The 18993-nt window shown below is 54.9% G+C and overlaps 1 protein-coding gene across 1 annotated transcript; it reads right to left on the reverse strand.

Moving 5' to 3' along the window:
• Window positions 1–2287: 2287 nt before the first annotated feature.
• Window positions 2288–9030, reverse strand: C1QL1 (complement C1q like 1). The gene is made up of 2 exons (XM_081028002.1): window positions 8155–9030; window positions 2288–2865 (listed from the first exon to the last, which is right to left on the reverse strand). Exons 1-2 carry the CDS (start codon window positions 8749–8751, stop codon window positions 2686–2688), a joined length of 777 nt encoding a protein of 258 aa, XP_080884128.1. The 5' UTR covers window positions 8752–9030; the 3' UTR covers window positions 2288–2685.
• Between the last annotated feature and the right edge of the window lie 9963 nt (window positions 9031–18993).

Genomic DNA, 18993 nt, shown 5'->3' on the forward strand with positions numbered 1-18993 from the left:
GAGGGAGACAGCTCTCAGAGAGCCCCCAGTTGGATGAAAGGAGAGGATCTGTCCTTTGGGGAACCCCCAGTCCCAGCATTTGGTCTCAGAAAAACTCCAGTTTAATAGAAAAAGTACAATATCTACTCTCAGAACCACTGAGGACCGAGCCACAGCCTCTGCACCTTGGAATTTCCCTGATCCCTGATCTCAGTGCAAATGCTCACCTTGCCCTCAATTCACTCAAAACACTGTCTTTGAGGACCCTTCGTCTGATGAAGGAGACACAGCTCTTGCCCTCAGGTATCCCAAGTCTGAGGGGGAAAAAACAGACTTTGCCTTTGAGGAGCCCCTGAACCCCAACAGGTTCCCCTGCAGCTGGGATGAGTGACAAGCAGCTGGCAACTGGCACTGCTGGACACACCTGGCGCTCCGCAAAGGAAGGAACAGTCTTGGGCTTCAGTCCAGTCTTAGTTATGCCACAAACTTGCTGCATGACCATGGGCAAGTCACGAGTTTTCTTCAGACTATGATTTCCTCATCAGCAAAATGGAGATTTCAAGCCCATCTCTCAAAATGACATGAGGATCGTCCAGTCACCAGAAAGAAAAGAAAGCCAGCCAGCCAGCCAGCCAGCCAGCCAGCCAGGCACACTCCCTAAGGAAATGATTAACATGCTTTTTATTGAAACAGAGGTTCCTAGAAGCATCCCCGTGGTCTCTGGGGAGGAGTGGGGAGCCCCCCAGGTGAGGTGGCTGGGTAATGCTGAGCCAGTGTGGCCATTAAAGAATCACAGGGGGCTGCTGGCAGCACTGAGGGGCAGAGGGGGGTGCTGTCTAATCTAATCACTCTTCCCAAGGAAACTCTCGTTTCAGCCAGACCTTCCAGGGGTTTTATTGGGTTTGTGGGGAACTGCAGATTTCAATCTCCAGACCCCACAGGGAAGGAACAAGTATTAAGCTAATTTTATTAAATGGCCACAGCTGGCAGTAGGGGGAAGTAGGGGAGAGAAGGGAGGATAAAGAAAGTCATTCAAGTCTGCCAGCCATGACAAGGGTCCATACATGGGGCCTGACGGGAAGAGAGGCCACCCCTCCTTCCTGTCTCTCCAGCTGAGCTTGCAGGGGGTGGGGGGGAGGCCAGATGGGATCTTTCCCTCAGTGAAGAGCCTTGGGATTCTCCAAGAGGCTCACACCACGGCTGCTGCCCACAGATGCTTGTAAATACACCGTCCCTCTACACGGCAGCAGTGGGAGTGGAAGGGCTGAGTGTGATGGGGAGAGACACTGAGCTGCCACGATGCCATCCTTCCTCAGTTTTGCTTTGGAGATCCCAAATCTTTATGAAATATGTACTGGTTAAGAGCATGCTCTTTGGCTCAAATACTGGCATTTGCCTCTTCCTAGCTCTGTGACCTTGGCAAATTATTTAACCTCTCTGAGCCTTAGTTCCTGGTATCTAACACAGAGTGGGTGCTCTCTAAATATTAGCTATTCTTTCGGAATGCTCTAACTGTGTGACTGCCATGGCCCCAGTTACAGGAAGTGAGAAAGGCAGCGGCAGGGTGAGGACACTTAGTCTGCAGAGCTTCTTGGATTCAAGAGCTATCACAGAACTTAGCGACTGTTTCACATACCTGAAAGCAGTTTGCAAACTTTAAAGATGTATAATTAATAAAAACTATGTTTATTGAGCACGTACATTGTATCTCTTTAATCCTCAGTCAAGTGAAGTAGGTCACCTCCATTGTATAGATGCAAAACTGAGGCCCACAGGTGGAGTGTTTGGGCCCAGGTTACCCAGCTTTTAGTGCAAAGCTTGTTCCTGTCACGGCTGTCATTGACCCAGAACTGAGTCAGAGGAGTGACTTGCCCAGGATCACATACAATGGCACTGGATGAGAAGCTGGGGCTCCCAACTGAAACTTGGCTGTGCCTTTGGAATGCCGATACCGCTTTCAAGGATGAAAAAAATAGAACTTAACCATCGTGGAAGATGATGAGGTAACTGGGCTGCTACCCGTTCCAGCTGCCCAGGCCCACTTGGGTTGTGGTGGGCACGGTGCCCCTTGGCCCACCTCTCCTGGAACAGCTCGGACTCTGGCACCTGGCTTCCCCCAGATCCACGGGCAGCTTCCCGCAGACCCCTACCAGTGTGGAGGAGGGCAGGGTCGTCGTCCCCTCCTGCATCTCCTGCCCAGGGCACAGACTGAAACCCAGCGGGATGGAAGTGTTTTTTTTATTATAGCTTTGGTCAGACGCGGCGGGCGTGGCAGGGCCAGGCTTTAGGGAGCCCTGGGAAGCTATCCAGCCCCCATCCCACCCCTCCCCCAGGCGGCGCCACCCGGCAGCGGGAGGGCAACGCATCCCAGCGCGCGAAGTGGACCCGGTCGGGATCGGCCCCCGGCTGGAGCAATAAACAGTCCTATTGTACAAATATACAGAGCGGGCTGGTCAACACCGCCTGCCTCCCAGGGCCCAGGATGGTGCGCGCTGGGCCCGGCTCTGCCGCGAGCCGGCGGAGGGTCAGGCTACGGCCAGGGCAGTGGTGAGGGCAGGCCCGGGCCTCGTAGCCGCGGAGGGCCGTCAGCCAAGGGCCGGCAGCGAATTTGTAGGTGGGACGGGGGGAGGGACGGGTCATCCTCTGCCCGGCCAGGACGGGAAGCCGAGGGGAGTGGTTAGGGGATGCAGTGGGACGCGCGGGAGCTCAGTCAGAGTAGATGATGAAGCCGGAGAACGTGCTGTATTTGTTGCTGTTGCCGCCATGCGCTTTGCCCCCGTCGAGCTTGATGAAGACCTCGTCGCCTGCGTCTAGGTGCAGAATCACGCTGTTGCTGGCATAATCGTAGTTCTGGTCTGCGTCCTGGGCGATGGCGCTGGCCCGCACCTGAGGTGGGCGGGGTGGGGAGTAGTGGTGTGTGTAAGAGGGAGGGATGAGGAGGGAGAGAAGTGGGGTCGTGGAGGGAAGAGAGCTGTCAGAGGTAAGGGAGCCACACGGGAGGATTTTGAGGCCCCATTTCCATCTCCATCAGGGCTCTCAGCCTTCATCCCCTCTCCCAATCATAACATGTGTTTTTTGGGGGGGTGGCAGGGTACAGAAGCCCTGGATTTCTAGGGCTGGTGTAATCTGGGTCTGACTTGGGAGTCAAGGTGGAGTCAGCCCCCTTCACTTCTCTAGGTCTTACTATCTGGCCTGCTGAGGACGTCAACAATGCCTCTAGGATGGCCCAGCCTGGAACTCCCTCCTTGCAGAGATGAATTCTCTGGACCCCCAAAGATGTAGGGCCACCCCCTCTCTGCTCATTCCTTCTTCTCTGCTTTAATTGTAATAGCGATAACTTACATTTCAGCCACATCCACCTGTTTCATGTTAGTGGATGGACATGGGAGGCACCTTGGCCCCATACGTCAAGGGGACTGGACCAGTGCCACGCTGCTGGAGGCAGCCACCCAGTATTAGGATGCCATCTTTGGACTCCTTGTCTGAAGTTCGTTCTGAAGTCCGTCACACTGGAGCAGTGAGATGGAAGGCCTGGTAATTATTTCCTCTCCCAAAGCTCGGATTGGGCCTGCACAACCCGCTCTGAGAAACTGGAGCTATACCTATGACTATTAGCCCACTCAAAAAGGATTTCTGACTTCTCCTGTCTCACCCCACGTGGCAGGAAAGAAGTGGGTGGGGAAAAGGGAATCCTATATCTCTTTGTGATCCTTAGTCTGACCTGATACCTTGCTGGTCCTTGTTTTGATGGAGGAGGGGAGGGAAGGTAAGACAATGGGCAAGGGAACGCTAACATTTGGGTTTGAAGCCTGCCACCATCCCTTTTGTGGGCTCTGACTATAGTCATAAGATACTGAGGGTGTGTGGTGGTGGACAAATTCCCTCCCGGCGTTCCTCTCCAAATGCTGAAGGCAAGTCCTGAACCAGAGGACCTGGGGCCTCTCCAGGATATCCTGGGTGGAGAATGGGAAGAGAGGAGCCATTTCCAAGGTTCTGGCTTATGTTGCGGGGAGGCTGCTTTGGGTGGGGTTCACTCAGCCAGGTTCCTCTACAGCCCCACTCCATCTGGCGCTTTTCCTGAAAGCAACTCCTGCAAGAGCTGACAGTCAGGACAGGACCAAGCCAAATTAGGGGAGGGGCCCATCCTCCCTCCAGGGTGGAAGGCAGAACTGTGGGTCAGCTGCACCACACCTGCTGACTCAGCGACAGTACTGCAACAGGGGGACCCAACGTATTTGCTTACAGACTGTCATTTAAAGCCCAGATCCTTCCAGCCATCTTCTCTCCCCTCAACCTCGTCTTCCCCAACCTGGGAAGAAACTGTTTGGGGCACTTAGCTGGGAAAACTCATGGTCCAGCTAAAGGTGGGGGGAAATCAAAGGAGAGGGAGACGGACCTTGTTTGTCAAGAAGCTCCGTTTCTCTGTTTAGAAAATGGATAAGAAGATCCTGCCTCACCACTGCCACCTTTGTAAAAGCTGTTTGATGATGAAGAAAAAAAATTTTAATCTTGTTGGGGCTTTGAGCTACTAGGAAAGAGCTCAAAGCAAGCAGCCAGCTTCCGTATTGTTCCCTGGGCCCTACTCCTGGTAGTATTTATTATTACACATGCATTTCATTATCTTTGCTAATAAATTACTACTAATAACAATTATTTTTATTACCCAGATTAATTTAGCTTTGACTCATTAAAACCGTGTGCTTGTTAATAGCCAAATCCATTAGAATACAGTCATCTGTCATCAGGAATCTCCTGGTGATGTGACAGGCATCAGAACTGTTATGCTTATGTTTATTATTTATTCATCACCATGATTGTTGCTGTGATTATCCTAATTATCCATGGAGGCAGGGAGAATTTGTGCCCTGTGCTTAGATGGTGAGGGATCTAGGAACGGAACTCAGAGGTTCTGATTGTTTGTCCAAGACTGGAAACAGCTGAGGCATCCAGCTTCTCCTGGGGGTCAAGGGGAAGTTTGGGGAACTGAGGTTGCCGTGGAAGTAGGAAAGCAAGCCTCTTCAAGGGCTGCCAGGAAGGGAAACTGAGCCAGAGGTCTGACCAGGAGCCTGGAAGGGGTGAGGAGAGAATCCAGGAAACATGCTCCTGCCCCCAGATCAATGCTGGGGTCTTGGATGTGGAGGTGTGCCTCCCATAGGCAGCCAGCCTGGCCCACAGGGGACACTTGTGCTTTCACATTTACTGGGTCCCACTGGGCCAGGCAGTGTGCTCTGTGCTGTGTGGAAGGCATTAAGGGCCAGAGAGGATAGCTGGGGGCCCCTCTCCCAGCTTCAGGCAAGAGGCTGATCTCTAGTTACGTCTTTATACCAGTCCTCAATTTGTATACGCCACCACCTCTCACCTCACTCAGACTCTGGTGTCCAAGCCCCTGCCCATTTACAATACCTCCCCATAGGCCCTGACCTGTCCCCACACAGCCCCCCTTCCCCAGCCCAGTTTATCAATTTCATGTCCTCCTTGACCCATCTGAACAGTGGCTCTTAGAGGCAGCTGCAGGGAGCTCACCTCACCCAGGGTACCAGTCCCAACCTAGTCCCTTCCTCAGGCTCCTCTGGTCCCCGTGTCCTAATGACCAGGGATTAGTTCCATCAGGCTGTGCAGTGGTGACTCATAGCTACCGCTAGGAAAGGGGCCAGTGGGGCTCAGACAAGGAGAGAGGGGGCCTCAGCACCAAGCAGGAAGGTGGTGACTTTCTCCTCCCCATCTTTCTCAGGGAAGGGCCAGGGCCCAGATGCAGCTCTGCCATCCTGAAGGAATTCTAGGAGCCTCTCTGCAGTCAGGAAGCCAGGAATGAAAAGCACAGAGCCCAGGGGCGCTCCTGGTCTTGAGGGCATGGGCGGTGGCAGTGCAAGGTCCTCTCCTGTTCCCATCCATTACCCAGCCCCGTAATTTTTTTCTCTGCTCACTTGAATGTCCTCTTCCACCTCTGAGCCAGCCTTTTCCTACACTTGACCTTTTTATTTTCTCCCTAGCTGTGTCCCTTTACCTTGGGGGACCCAGGTTCACCATCCTCTCCTCTGACCAGGCTGGTCTGAGCTGAGGCAGATTCCACTGAAGCACTCCCTCCAGCCAACACATTTGGGGCCAGGAGTTCCCAGCTGGGCTCCCAGTCTTCCTTTAATGCAGTAATTGCTGGAGTGTATTATTATGCGGTCACCACTCTCTCCCCTGCACAGACCATGAGGTCCTGGAAAGCAAGCAGATCAAACCCCTGGAACCAAACCCTGGCTCCTAGTCGGGGCTCAAAACCAGTATGTGGAATGACTAGTGAGATTAAATATTGGACATTCTGGAAGGAGAAGTCACCAGGGATGGGGGGTGGCCACAGCCGCCACTATTTGTCTTGGGGTTTTGGGGGGAGGGGAGGAAATAGTCAGAGTAACTGTTAAAATGCTGGGTCTTTGAAACCCTCAGTTGTACCACCTCTGTCTTTTACTAGCCTGTGGTCCCACTTCCTTGTCAGGCTCTGTCAATGCCCTGCGCCTGCTACAGCACAGAAAGAAGAGGCTTTTGAATCAGTTTCACCTTCCAGTGACTGAAGCAAGTGCCCCTGCGCCAAGCACACGCTATCATTAGGGCCTCCTTTTGCCTCATCTCAGAGGCCCTGCTGCAACCTCCTGACGTGGTGCAGGATCTAGGGCCCATGGGTGGCCACTTACCTCTCCAGGCAAGCTGGGCCCCCAGCCCCCTGAAACCTCAACTTGGTGCCAGCCCCAACTTTCTTTGGGAAAGGAAGAAATTCCATTGATGAAGGTGACATTACTGCATCCCTTATTGGTAATTAATAAGAGGAATCGTGGAGCTGTCTGCAGAATGAGCCCTCACAGGATACGGGGGGCCTCCCTTTTGGTCAGGAACCAAGGACAAAGGGGAGAGACACGGGAAGCCTGACAGACACAAGTGGCAGAGGGACATCTGAAGAATAGAGAAGGTGGGGAAGAGGTTAAACCCAGGAGAGAGGCCAGAAACACAGGAAGAAACAAATAGGACTGGTAGATACAAGAGAGAGACAGGCACAAAAGCAGGAGAGAGGCGGAAACCAGAGAGAGAAGCAGGCAATGGGGAGAGAAGAGGGGACCAACTTACAAACACCTGGTAGGCTTTTTGCTATCTCTCACCCCTGAGCCAAGGTCTACCTCAGGGCAATGCTGTAATGGGAGGGGTTCCCACAGGGCTTTGGGTCTAAGTCTCAGGAGATTCTTTCCCAGCTCCCACCAGCCTAGCTTTAGTTCTGACCTATGCAGGTCTCCTTCTTCCATAAAAATGTTCAACCTGATCACCCTCAAGGGACCCAGGCTAAAGAGATCTGGGAGAACTGGGAAGGGAAGTGGTATCAAAAGGGAAGGGAGCCGGGCAAAACTGTGGTCCTGGGGCAGGGTTAGGTCAAGGTTGGTCCTGGGGCAGCAATTCCAAGGAGAACACCTTGCACTGCAGGTCTCAGTACCAAAGACCCTGCGTACTTGGCACCTGCCAGCTCCGGTCTCTGGGATAGGGACAGAGAACGAAGAGAATCCCCTGACACTCCAGGAGTCAGGAGTTACAGCTAGGAGACCAACAGGAGGAGGAGCCTCCATCTCTTTGCCCTGCCTCAGGAGGAAAAACTTTTTCCCCCAGCCCACCTCCTTGGGCCAGTATCTCGGACACAGTACAAAGGGCTGCGCAGTCCTGGGTTTTGCAAAGGGTGTCAGATCGTCCCAGTGGTCCCTTCCCAAGGGAGTGGAGGATGTATTGCAGCCAAGGCTTTGCGCGCCCAGCGTCCTTTGCCTTTGTGTCCAAAACATTTACAGCTCGCCTCCCGGGCTCGCGTGCATGGCTGTGCACCTGGAAGCCCGCGGGAGCGGAGGCTGCTGTTTTCCATCCTCGCCCTCCCCTAATCGCCCGCTAGTATCAAGCAGACTCCCAGCTCTCAGAGGTCGCTTCCCAAGGGCCAAGCCCCCAGGGCTAGTCCGCGCGCCCGGGATCCCTGCGCCCTCAGTTCGATTTCTCTCTCGCATTTCCATGCTGCGTGTGTCTAGCAGCGTTTGCCCTGTAGCCGGCTCCCAGGAACTGAGGAGTTAGGGGTACCATCCGGCCCACATGCGATTCCACCTGCGCCCGCTAACTCCGACCCGGTACCCATATGCCCCCAGGCCAACCCCGTGGCCCCGCCTGGCCCACCTGGCCGTTCTTGCAGAGGTCTGCCCACATACTGGTGCCGTCGCCGCCGCGCATGAGGACGTGGTAGGTGAAAAAGTAGGTGCCAGGAATGTTGCACGTAAACTTGCCGCTAGTCGCGTCGTAGTTGTTGCCTAGGTTGGTGACCACGTCGTCGAACTTGAGCACCTCGTAACCCTCGTGAGGGTTCTTGAGGCCGGCGTAGAAGGCCACGCGCGGCACCGTGGTGTAGGTGGCGGTGCTGATGGCGCCGCTGCCCCCCGCGCCCGGCAACCCGGGAGGGCCGGTCTTGCCCGGCTCACCCTTCTCCCCGGGTGGCCCCACAGGGCCCGGAGGACCGGGGTCCCCGGGGGGGCCGGGAGGACCCGGCTTGCCTGTGCGGCCCGGCTTCCCCTGGGGGCCCTGCACCAGCGTGGAGGGCGGGGGCGCGCCGCTCTGCTCGCTCAGGGCGTCGCCGCCGTCGGGCCGCGCGCCGGTGCCGGGGCCCCGCGCGGGGTAGGGGTCGCACACCATGCGGCAGGTGCCCAGCATCTCATAGTGGCCGTCCGGGCCGCCCGAGCTCACCAGCACCGGGATGAGCACCACCAGCACCAGCAGCATCACCACGCCGGCGGCGGCCGCCAGCAGTGTCTTCCGGCCGGCGCGAAGCCTGGGGAGCGCCGGGCCGCCCGGCCGCGCCGTCGGGGCAATGGTGCCGGCGGGCGAGGGGCGCGGGAAGGGCGCCCGCGCTCAAGGGCGGTCCGGCGGGGCTGCGGACATGGGGCCGGGCCCGGGGCGCCGCGCTGCGCTGGATGCGCTGCCGAGCCCAGCCTCCGGCTCCAGCCTCGCGCCTCCCTCCTGCTGCGCACCGGGACTGAGAGCAGCAGCCGCCGCCTCCTGCCTCGCTCCTCCCGCCTCCTCGCGCTGGGGCCACCGCCCCCTCCGCCCCGCCCAGCTCCACCCGCTCAGCGCGATTCAGCCCCCGCGATGGGTGGGGCTGACGGCGGGGCTGACGCCTAATTGGGCCGCGGCCCGTAGGGCTCCGCCCACCTCGTGGGGCGGGGCAGAGGAGAAGGCACCGCGGAGAAGACCAGCCTGGAGAGGAAGGGAGAGACTGAGAGAGAGACGCTGACTCCGAAATAAGAAGGGGTCTAGAGTCTGAGACACAGGAGAGGCTCGCATAGGGAAACGGAGAGTAGGGACCAAAGAGTGAATGGAAGAGAAGGCCACCAAGAGAGCTAGAGAGCACCGAGGGGAACTGGGAGAGAGGCCTTGAGGGTCGGCTACGAGGAAAACCACGAGCAACAGAGGGAGGCGAGAGGGGCCATGGTCCGCGGAGGGCGGAGGCGAGGGGGAACCCCTGTCTGCAGGGTAAAAAAAGCGATTGAAGGGAGGACGGAGCGGGGAGCAAGAAGGATCAAGGAAGAGCATCATGGGGGGAAGAGAGGAAGGCAAAAGGAGGATGGGGAGGGGGCCATCCTGCACTCAGGCCTCGCAGACCACGAGTCCAGGAGATTCGGGATAGTACACCTGTCAGGGTGCCTGGGGGGGTCCCCAAGTTCTGACAACAGCCTCTCCTTCCTTTTTTCTGGGTCCTAGCTGTTCCAGGACTTGTTCCCCTCGCCCCCGGATCGTCTACTCACTCCTTCTCTCCCCTGTCCCTTCCTCACCAAGCTCCAGGCCAGACCAGGATCCTTTTCCTGGGGGTGGGGAGGGGGAGGTCTCCATCTTCCTCTGATCACTCCCATGATCTCTGCTTTTAGACAGGTGAGAACTGGAGGCCCTAAGAAACTGGGCACCCCCACGTTATTTCTCCATTCTGACCAGTACAAACACGTCCCTGGGTGGTGGCCCCCTTTTCCAGCCTCCAAGAGGAGGGATTGAGCTCACCCTGCCCCTCAGCTCCTCCACCCAACCCCAGCCTTCTCAGCAGCCCCCTAACTCTTCTCCCTATCAGATTGTCTGAGGCAATCCACTTCCTCAAGTGCAGTAATGTGTTTAGGTTGCATAAACTGAAATGTGTCTGCTTCCATAAAGATATTTGTCACATTATTTGAGGCCCAGCTTGTGCTCCAATGCTCCTCCTTCACCCTCCTTTGGCCAGCCCACCGGCCTTTTGGAGGCCTCTGGCCACTGATAAAGAATGACCCTTCAACCTCTTTCTTTTCTCCTGAGAAGTCCCCTCCCAGCTCACTCTCTCTCCTTCTTCTGACCTGCCACGGGGTCCTTATGATGCACTGGCTTTCTCTATCCAAGGTTGAGATTGCTTAACCCCACCCAGAGCTGGGAGGAGGAAAGGGACAGCAGGATATTAAGTGGTGGGCTATGAGAGAGGGACTTCCAAGCACTGACTGCTGAGCCCAGGGTAGAGTGACCCCCACGGCCAAGAAGGGAGCTAAAACAATTCAAAAAATAGCATTTATTCCGGGCTTACTGTGTGTCAGGCCTTGTGTTGAATGCTTTACGTATGCGGTCACACTTGATCTTCACACCAATCCATAGAGGTAAAGCCCATCATTATCCGCATTTTACAGATGGAGAACTGAGGCTCTGGCAAGTTAAGAGATTTGCCCCAAGTCACACTACCGGTAATAAGCGGTAGAACTGGGATTCAAACCCCCAGCCTGGCTGCATGCCCTTTCAAACTCCACACCCTTAGGTTTCTAGGTGCTGTTCACTGCCCAAAGGGAAGAAGGTGCCACGTGCAGGAGGAGGGGGCTCCAGGCAGCTAGACCTCCCCAGGCTCAGGAAGAATACTCAGCTCTCGGCTGTCAGTCCCGCCTCCTGCCCCAGTGTGACTCCCAGAACAGCGACGGGGTCGGTGACCCGAAGGACAAGTGCGCCGTCATTAGCGCATGATTTGTACAGCCCCCCTCTCTGTAGTTCGAACGGAGACGCGTCCCTCCTCCGCTACGCCGCGGGGGCTCCTCCGCCCTCCTCCGCCCCCCCAGAACCCGCAGGGGAACCTGCGGCTGGCCGCCCGAGGCCAAGGAGGGGCGGGAGCACCCACCGCCCGCACTCGCCCGGGCGTCCAAGGCAGCCCGCCCCCCGCTCCGAAAGAGCGCCCGCTCTCCTGGCGCGGTGTGGCGTCTCTGTCAGCCCAGCCGGATTCTCCCCGCTTCGCTGGAGTGGAAAATAACGGCTTCAAACTTTGCAGAAAGGAGCTGGTGCCAGCACTTTAATTAACAGCCATCTTGGCCTGTGAGCCTGGGCCACCAGTCCGCGCCTCCCCGGGGCTCGCAAGGCCCCGCCACAGGCCCGCCCAGGTCCCGAAGGAGGTGAACCCAGGCCGCCGCGCTCGGTGCCTCTTTTCCGAGGGAGATAAGGGCCTGGCTGAAGGAGGGCGGGTGCTGTCTTGGTAGGGGAGGTGTCTCTCCCAGCTTAATACTTGAGGACCCCCAGCCCTCCCACCCCGCCGACCCACCCACCCCCAAATGCTCTAAAACCTGGCGTTTGAAAATTCTGGAATTAGAGACCTGCGTGCCAATCCCAGCTGATGATTTTAAGATGGTCACCTAACCTGCAGCGCCTCAAGTGTCTTCCTTTGGGAAAAGCATTGTTGTGAAGATTAAATGAGATATAATGAATGGAAAGCGCTGGGTTCTGCATCTGACCTTTATAATGCACCCAGTAAATGGTGGCTAATAAAATTATTCCACTTCAAGGCTAAGAAAGCCCTTCCACCCCTTCTCCTGCCTTCTCTGGCCTTCTTCCGACAGACTGCTGCGCTCCGCACTAGCAGAGGACAATGGCTTATGCTTCCGGGTTCAGACACAGGACTAGATGAGTAAAAAAGGAACCCTGTAGTTCGGGCTCCCAGGTCTCTTCTTCAATTACCTGCCAAGATCATGGACTCGAGTTTTCAGAAAGGGAAAGAGATGAGCCATGGGGGAAGGGAGAGCAGCATTATCTGTAGCTGGGATGCTGCCAGTGCTGGGGGCTGAAGGTCCGGCTTTACTTTCCCTCCTATGAGCGGGAGCTCCCTCACTCCTATATCCCCGTCATTCCAGGGGCGGGAAGGGGTGCTGGGCATTGCGGTGGTCTGTGGAGGGTGCAAGAAAGTGGGTAAGTTCCTCAATTATGTATGGCTGGCTTTAGGAAACTGGGTGGCCGTTCCGTGGTATTTTGGTGTTGTTTTTCTTTAATGAATGTGAGTGGATGTGAATGTATTAGAGACTGCGTTTGTATTAGTGTGTCTCTGGGTTTATGAGTGATGAAAGGGGGTGCTGTGAATGCAAATCTGCATTCACTTGTTCATTTGTTCATTCTGTAAACATTTACTAAAACACCTAGCAAGGCATTGCCAGGTGGTAGTGTGTCCAAAAATAAGTTAGACGTAAGTAGTACCCTGAGGAGCTCAGTCTTTGGCAGGGATCACAGGAAGGAAGAAATGATAAATGCTATGATAATTATTGCAGCTAGCATTTTCTGAGCACTTACTAAGGGCAGGATCTTGTTCTAAAGCACTATATGTGGATAATCTCATTTAAATTTAACAACCTATTATTAGCATGGACTTATAATGGCTTGTGCCATTTAATATCAATAATCCTATGAGGTAGGTACTCTTATTTTCCCATTTTATAGTTGAGGAAACTAAGGTTTGGGTAGAGGTTTGTGTTAAGTGTTATGAAGCACAGATGAAAAACTCCTGGCTCAAAGGACTCCAGGGAGACTACAGGAGAGGTGTCATTTTTACCATCTATTTATCCATTCATTCAACCATCCTCCATCCATTCGTAAATCCATATTAAGTGACTGTCTGCCACATTCTTATTATTACAAGAAAAAGTGATGAGCATGAAAAGACTTCTGACCTCATGAGGTTTGCAGTATGTGTCAGGGACCTGGACAGTTAAACAAGCAACTGCTATCTAGCTTGACAAATAAGCTGGCTGGGAATCTATGCGGTGCTATAAGAACAGGCAGCTGTGTTGCCTAAATTCATCTGGGGGCAGGGAATCATGGGGAGCTTCCTGGAGGAGATGATATTTAAGTTAAGCCCTGATGAAAGGATGGCAAGATGAAGAGGATGACTACCAGAGATGGAGGAGAGAGAGAGGGAGGAGAAGAATAGTCCAGGCAGAGGGAACAGCATGTGCTAAGGATAAGCTTGCAGGGACTTATGGGCTGTGACAAGGAATGTGTAATTTATCCTGAGAGCAATTAGAAACTACTGAAGGGTGCTGAGAGAGCAATACAATCACTTTTTTTCCGATTAGAAGGATTACTCTGGCTACTGTGGGGAAGAGGGGTTAAAATAGACTAAGAGTGTCATAGGGAGATTAGATAAGAGGCAGTTGCAGTGGTCCAGGTGAGAGCTGATAATGGCCTGATCTGGATGGGATGAAGCTGGGGTGGGGGCTTCCAGATTTCTGGAAGGATCTTGAAATGTTTATGAAATGAATTAAGAATGGATGAATGTGGTTGCTCTTACTTGGGTACCAATACGTGCCAGGCACTTTACACACTCCATTTAATCCTCACTAGAAATTTAAGGAATACGCATTCTCATCTCTATGTTGGAGCTGAGGATGCTGAGGCTCAGAGAGGTTAAGTAACTTGCCCAGATTACACAGCTTGTAAGAGGGAGAGCCAAGATTAGACATCAGGTCTGTTTGACCCGATTGGGACTCTTTACCGCTCGGCCCAGCAGGCATATACCTGGTGGGGAAAGCAAGGAAAGGCATTTTAGGGAGAAAGAATGGGTTGGTCAAGGCCCAGGAATACAAAAGGCATATTTTTCGGTTTTTGGTTGAAGACACTGGTCTACAGCCCTGGCTTGGGCAGGATGGAGAGCTGGGCATCAAGAGGCAGAGACTGGCTCTCAAGGTCCAGTTACGCCACCAACTTGCCCTGTGTGTTTAGGGAAATCATATCACATTTAAGGGTTTCTGTTTCTTTCCCTGAGCTGGAGAATTATCCAGGGCTACTCTGAAAGGCAGTGATTATCATGTTAAAGAAAATTCTCTATCGACATCTATTAAAATATTTTGAATCCCTTCATGACATTTAAACTCAGACACTTCCAAATCCTCTACGGAAAAAGCCTCCATAATGTCAGCCCTGCTTTGGGGAGGGGCATTTGGTCAGAAAGTGTGGGAGAATGGAAATTGTGTTGTGATTTGGGGTGGGGGGTCAGGACAAGCCTCAGTGGGCTGAACCAGGCTGCGATTCAGAACTCCTGAGCCTGGCCAGGTGAGCAAACTTCTTCAGGAGCATCTCCCCCAGCTCCTTATCCTGAGGAAGGGAGCGGGATTAAGGGGGCAGAGCCCAAGTACCTAGGTCTTAGGCAGCTTTTCTCATGCTCCCTCTCCAGAAACTCTGAATCTCATGCCTGGGGGTTCCAGGGCACTGCTGAGCCCTGGGCCTCCTCCTTCCCACCACTCACGACCACCGGACCCACCAGCTGCCACCCATCCCAAATCCAGTTCCAGGGAGGCAGCTCTGTAAAGGCCCCGCTGTGGGAGGGGAGACCTCCTGAGAGGGGCCTTCTCCCCTCAGCCCAGCCTGCATCTCCCAGCTGCATGTATAAGTAATGAGGCTCCGCAGTCCCAACAGGAACCAATATAATGGCGGGTGCGCAGGGTCAGCCTGTGAGACAGATAGCGGGATGCAGGAGTGACAGGCAGTGCAATTATGCTGTGCCTCCTGCAAAGGCGCGGAGAGAAGGCCCCGCCTGGCCAGCATGGTCGCATGCTCCCTACCCCCTCCCACGGGCCTCGGACTCCCCAAGCCCAGCCCCAGCTCCCAGGCAAGGGAAGGGAAGGCAGGGAGCAGGGAGGAGAAGTGGTGGGGAGATGATGCTGGAGGAGGTACTGGGGCTCGTGGGCAGCAGCCAGTTTTCTTGGGTTCTGGGGAAGACACCCCGGGTCTGAGGACGGGGGGCATAAAGGAGAAAGCCTCCTGCTCCTCAGGATGACTGTGGAAGGCTTTTTGGTGGGAGGAGTCCTGTTCTTTCTAGGAAAAACCGTTCCTTGCATTCCCGTAGCAGGAGACCTAGAACTTAGGGTCTGGAAAGGTCTGAGAGACCCCTCTTTTTATAGACAGGGAAACTCAGGCTCAGAGAGGGGAAATGGCTTGCCAAGATGATTGACCTATTTAAAGTAGAGCCACATAGGAGTCCCGGGGGCTTTATTCAGGACCCAATGGTGGGGGTCGGGGGCAAGGGGCGAAGGTGCTAGGTGGTCTCCACAGACCCTCGGAGGTGGGAGTGGAGGGTGGGGCTCAGGGAGGTCTCTCAGCCAGGGATGGGGGTTAGAACTCTGGCTGCAGCATTATCCTTGGGGAGCCCAAGTCAACCAGGGTTGCCGGTGGCCCAGCTCCCCTTCTGTGTTCAGAGAGGGGTCTTTGAGCACCTGGTCTCCGTACATTTGAGGACAGAAGTGACTGAGAGGTGATGGCTGAGGTGACAGAGCCAGCAAAGCAGAGGTGCTTAGCAAATGTTCATTAAACCAAACCCCTGCACAGGGCCAGCTTCATGGACATGCAACCTGAGCAGTGGCGAAGGTCCTGCACTCAGAAGGGACCTGTGCTTGGTTGCATGCTCTGTGGCCACCGCCTTGAAATTCTTAACAATTTTTGAACAAAGGACTTCACATTTTCACTTCCCACTGGGTCCCGTAAATTATGCACTTGGTCCTACCCCTGAACCAAGGAGGTGGTTTGTTCTTGGAGGAGCACCCCTGGCCCCTCCCTGCCCCAAACTCACCCCAAGATGCCCCAAGTGGAGGGGAACACAGAGCTAGGAGAAGCTAGTGTTTGCTGGACTTCCTGGGGGTCCCCACCCTACAATGACTGACAGTGCCTGTGTGGGGTTGGGAGAACTCGGCTGCTCCGTCCTTTCAGCCTCGATCTCATCCGCAGGCCTGCACTTTGCATGTCCATCTGTGTACCCATCACTGACCCAGGCCGGGGGTGTGTATGTAGAGGGGTCCCGGGCCACAGGACTCCTGGTCCCATCTGGCGTTCCTTATCACAGGGGAGACATGAGACATGGCCCCTCTGCTTTCTCCCACCCCTGCCCCCACTAAGGGAGGAGGGGCTGGCAGAGAGGTCGGGTGGGAAGCTTAATTAGCAGCCCCAACCAGGCAGCAGGCGGTGGGCACAGAGCAGGCTGACTTTTCTCGCTATGGATCTGCTCTCCGGGAGAGGCACTAGCTGGCTGGCTTAGGCTTTGGCTGGGCTATTTTAGGAATATTCTTAACTCTTCCTGCACCACTGCCATCATCGGACCTCTCTTCCAGAGCACATGCCAACTCCAGACTGTCCTCCTGTTCCCTCCTCCCAGGCTCTGCTCTTCCTTTTTGGCAACTGAGAAGGTCACAGTTTTCTCGGGAGTGGGGCCAGTTGCATTTCTCTAAGGCAAGTTCCCATCTATAGTCCCTCTGAGCCTCAGTTTTTGCCCTGCCCTGTGCTCTCTCCCTCTCCCCCTCATCAGCGCTCTGGACTAAGGAGATTGGCAGATTTGAGAATTGCCCCAGCCCCTTCTTCTCATTTTCTGAAATTGGGATGGTTACCCTCACCCCTGCCCCCAGTGAAAACAGCTGGCCTGGGCCCCCAGGAGGAGATGAGAAGCAACAGTCCTGGCTCAACCCCCTGGCAGAGCAGCAGCCCCTGCCTGCCTGACTTTGATGCCCTACTAGGTTGTCCACACAAGCAGCCAGAGCCATAGAATGTCATGGGGTTCCCTCTCCCTATTTTTTTTTCCTACTCCAATGTCTGACTTCTTGGACAAATCTAGGCCAGGATATAGGCGTCACCTGGGCAAGGCCAAGAGGAGTCCCACTGGGGGCCAGAAGGGGCCAGCGTTAATAAATCTACACTCTAGCCAATACAGGGCAAGAGATCTCAGCTCACTCAGTATCAGAAGTTTCCTGGGTCCGTGTTGGGCCTGCCTGAATTGGGAGGCCCAGGACACCCAGGACCTTACCCATCCTTCAGGCACATGCCTTGGGGACCAGGAGTTGGAAGTTGCCACCAAGTGCTACTGGGAAACATGACTTGGAGATCCAGGCACGTGGCCAATGACGCCACACAAATGCCCAAGGGACATGTGGTGTGCCTGACACTGTGCTGGCACCAGTACAGAGGCTCAATAATCAATCTCTGCTTGAAAAGGTTCACCAGGGTGTCTGACCAGCAGCCTGGCCCATGGTGTTGATGGACTGGGGCAAGCGAGCCCTCCCTCAGGTCCCACCTAACTCCTCTCCTCCAGCTTCCCACAACCAGCCCAGCTCCAGAAATGACGGGGCTGGCTGGGGGCGGAGAGTGAGGCCAGATGAAAATTCTTTAGGTCCCCTAAGAAGCTACAGAGGGGGCTATAGCGATGGGAGGGGGGTGTCACTGAGCTGCAAGTCCTCCAGCCTCCAATTTGGAAAGATCCAGATGGATTTAACAAGATATCCTCGGGAAGATTTTGAGTTCAGAGAAACAATATCCTCCAAGGACTCAGGGAGAATTCTCTGTGTCTTTTAAAAAGTAAGAAACACCCCCCTTTACTGCTAATTGAGAGGCATGAATAGGAGACAGAAGGTTGGCTGTGATGGGGGCCCCTCCCCATCAGGGAGGAGCAGTGCAGGCTTTCTGAGGCAGAGGCATGGATGAAGAGATTTCTGACCCCACATTTCCTGAGGAGGACACATTGAACACACAGGCTAACCTTTGGCAAAATTAGGAACTGAATCCAGGAGTCCTGGCCGCCTGCCTCTCCAGTGCAGCCCCACCTTTCCCTCCCCCATGTTCTCTTCCCATCAGCTTCCAGGCCAGGAGCCCCAGCTGGTGGAAGATATCTTGCTCCGCAGCAGCTGAGATTTGTAAATATTTATAGGAACATGGGAAAGCTCAGTGGCTGACAGGCTCAAGGGGCGGGAAGGGGCCCTGCCCAGAGCTCAGTAGCTTCATTCTCCCTTCTCTACACCCTGACTCGATGGAGTCAGACAGAGATGGGGGTAATCAAGCACAGGGCCTGGGGCTGGCAGCCTCCACATTCGGAAACACAAGCCCAAAGGATTAGTTGTCCACCTGCCCCTGCTCGGCTTCCACACTTAGTCACTCGCATCCTTCCACCCTCAACCAACTCACCCGTGCCCACACTCCACTGCCACACCGACCCTGCCCTCATACATTCTTTCAACACTCACGTATGTTCAATGTCACACTCGTGTGTGTATACACACGTTTTCTAACTTTCACATCCACATTGAAGCTTACACCTTTGTACACACACCAGCTCATTCACAAACCCAGATCCCAGCCACTCCCCGCAGGTCTTAATCACAGGCCCTGGGAGGAAACCTCCTGTTTCCTGTCTGAGGTGGGGGGTGGGGAAGCAGGCCCTGAAGTCAGGGGGTGAGGAAGAGGGAGGAGGATTGGATAGAGGTATGGACCAAGAGCCATTCAAAGCTAATGTCAGCCCTAAACGGAAGCAACACAGAGACAAAGGCAAGCCAAGGAAACGAAGACTGACAAGAGTCCAGGCAGATGGGGCAGGAGCTGGACAGAGGCTCCCCCACCCCTCCACCCCCCAATGAGAAGCTGTCACATTGCTGCTCCAGTGGCCTGTGAGACCAGCAGCAACCCTCAGTTGGAGCCTCTCCCCTCTGGATCTTGTCACTGTGACTTTGCTTTGCTGCTTGGGCAGCAGGGAGTGGTAACAAGCAGGAAAGGCAGTGCTCAGGGCAGCTGGCTGTGCCGCGCTGGCCCGGCTGCTAACTCACCCATCAGAGCCCATCTCATCACCCGCAGGGGCCGAGATGAGACCAGTGATTGGCCTGGCTGCCATTACCTCTCAGAGCCATAGCGGGGACAGTGAGGCAACTGAACCGCCCTCCTGAAATGTGGGCAGTGCTAACCAGATCTTGC

This window comes from Rhinolophus hipposideros, assembly GCF_964194185.1.
Source record: "Rhinolophus hipposideros genome assembly, chromosome: 20".
NCBI lineage: Eukaryota > Metazoa > Chordata > Mammalia > Chiroptera > Rhinolophidae > Rhinolophus > Rhinolophus hipposideros.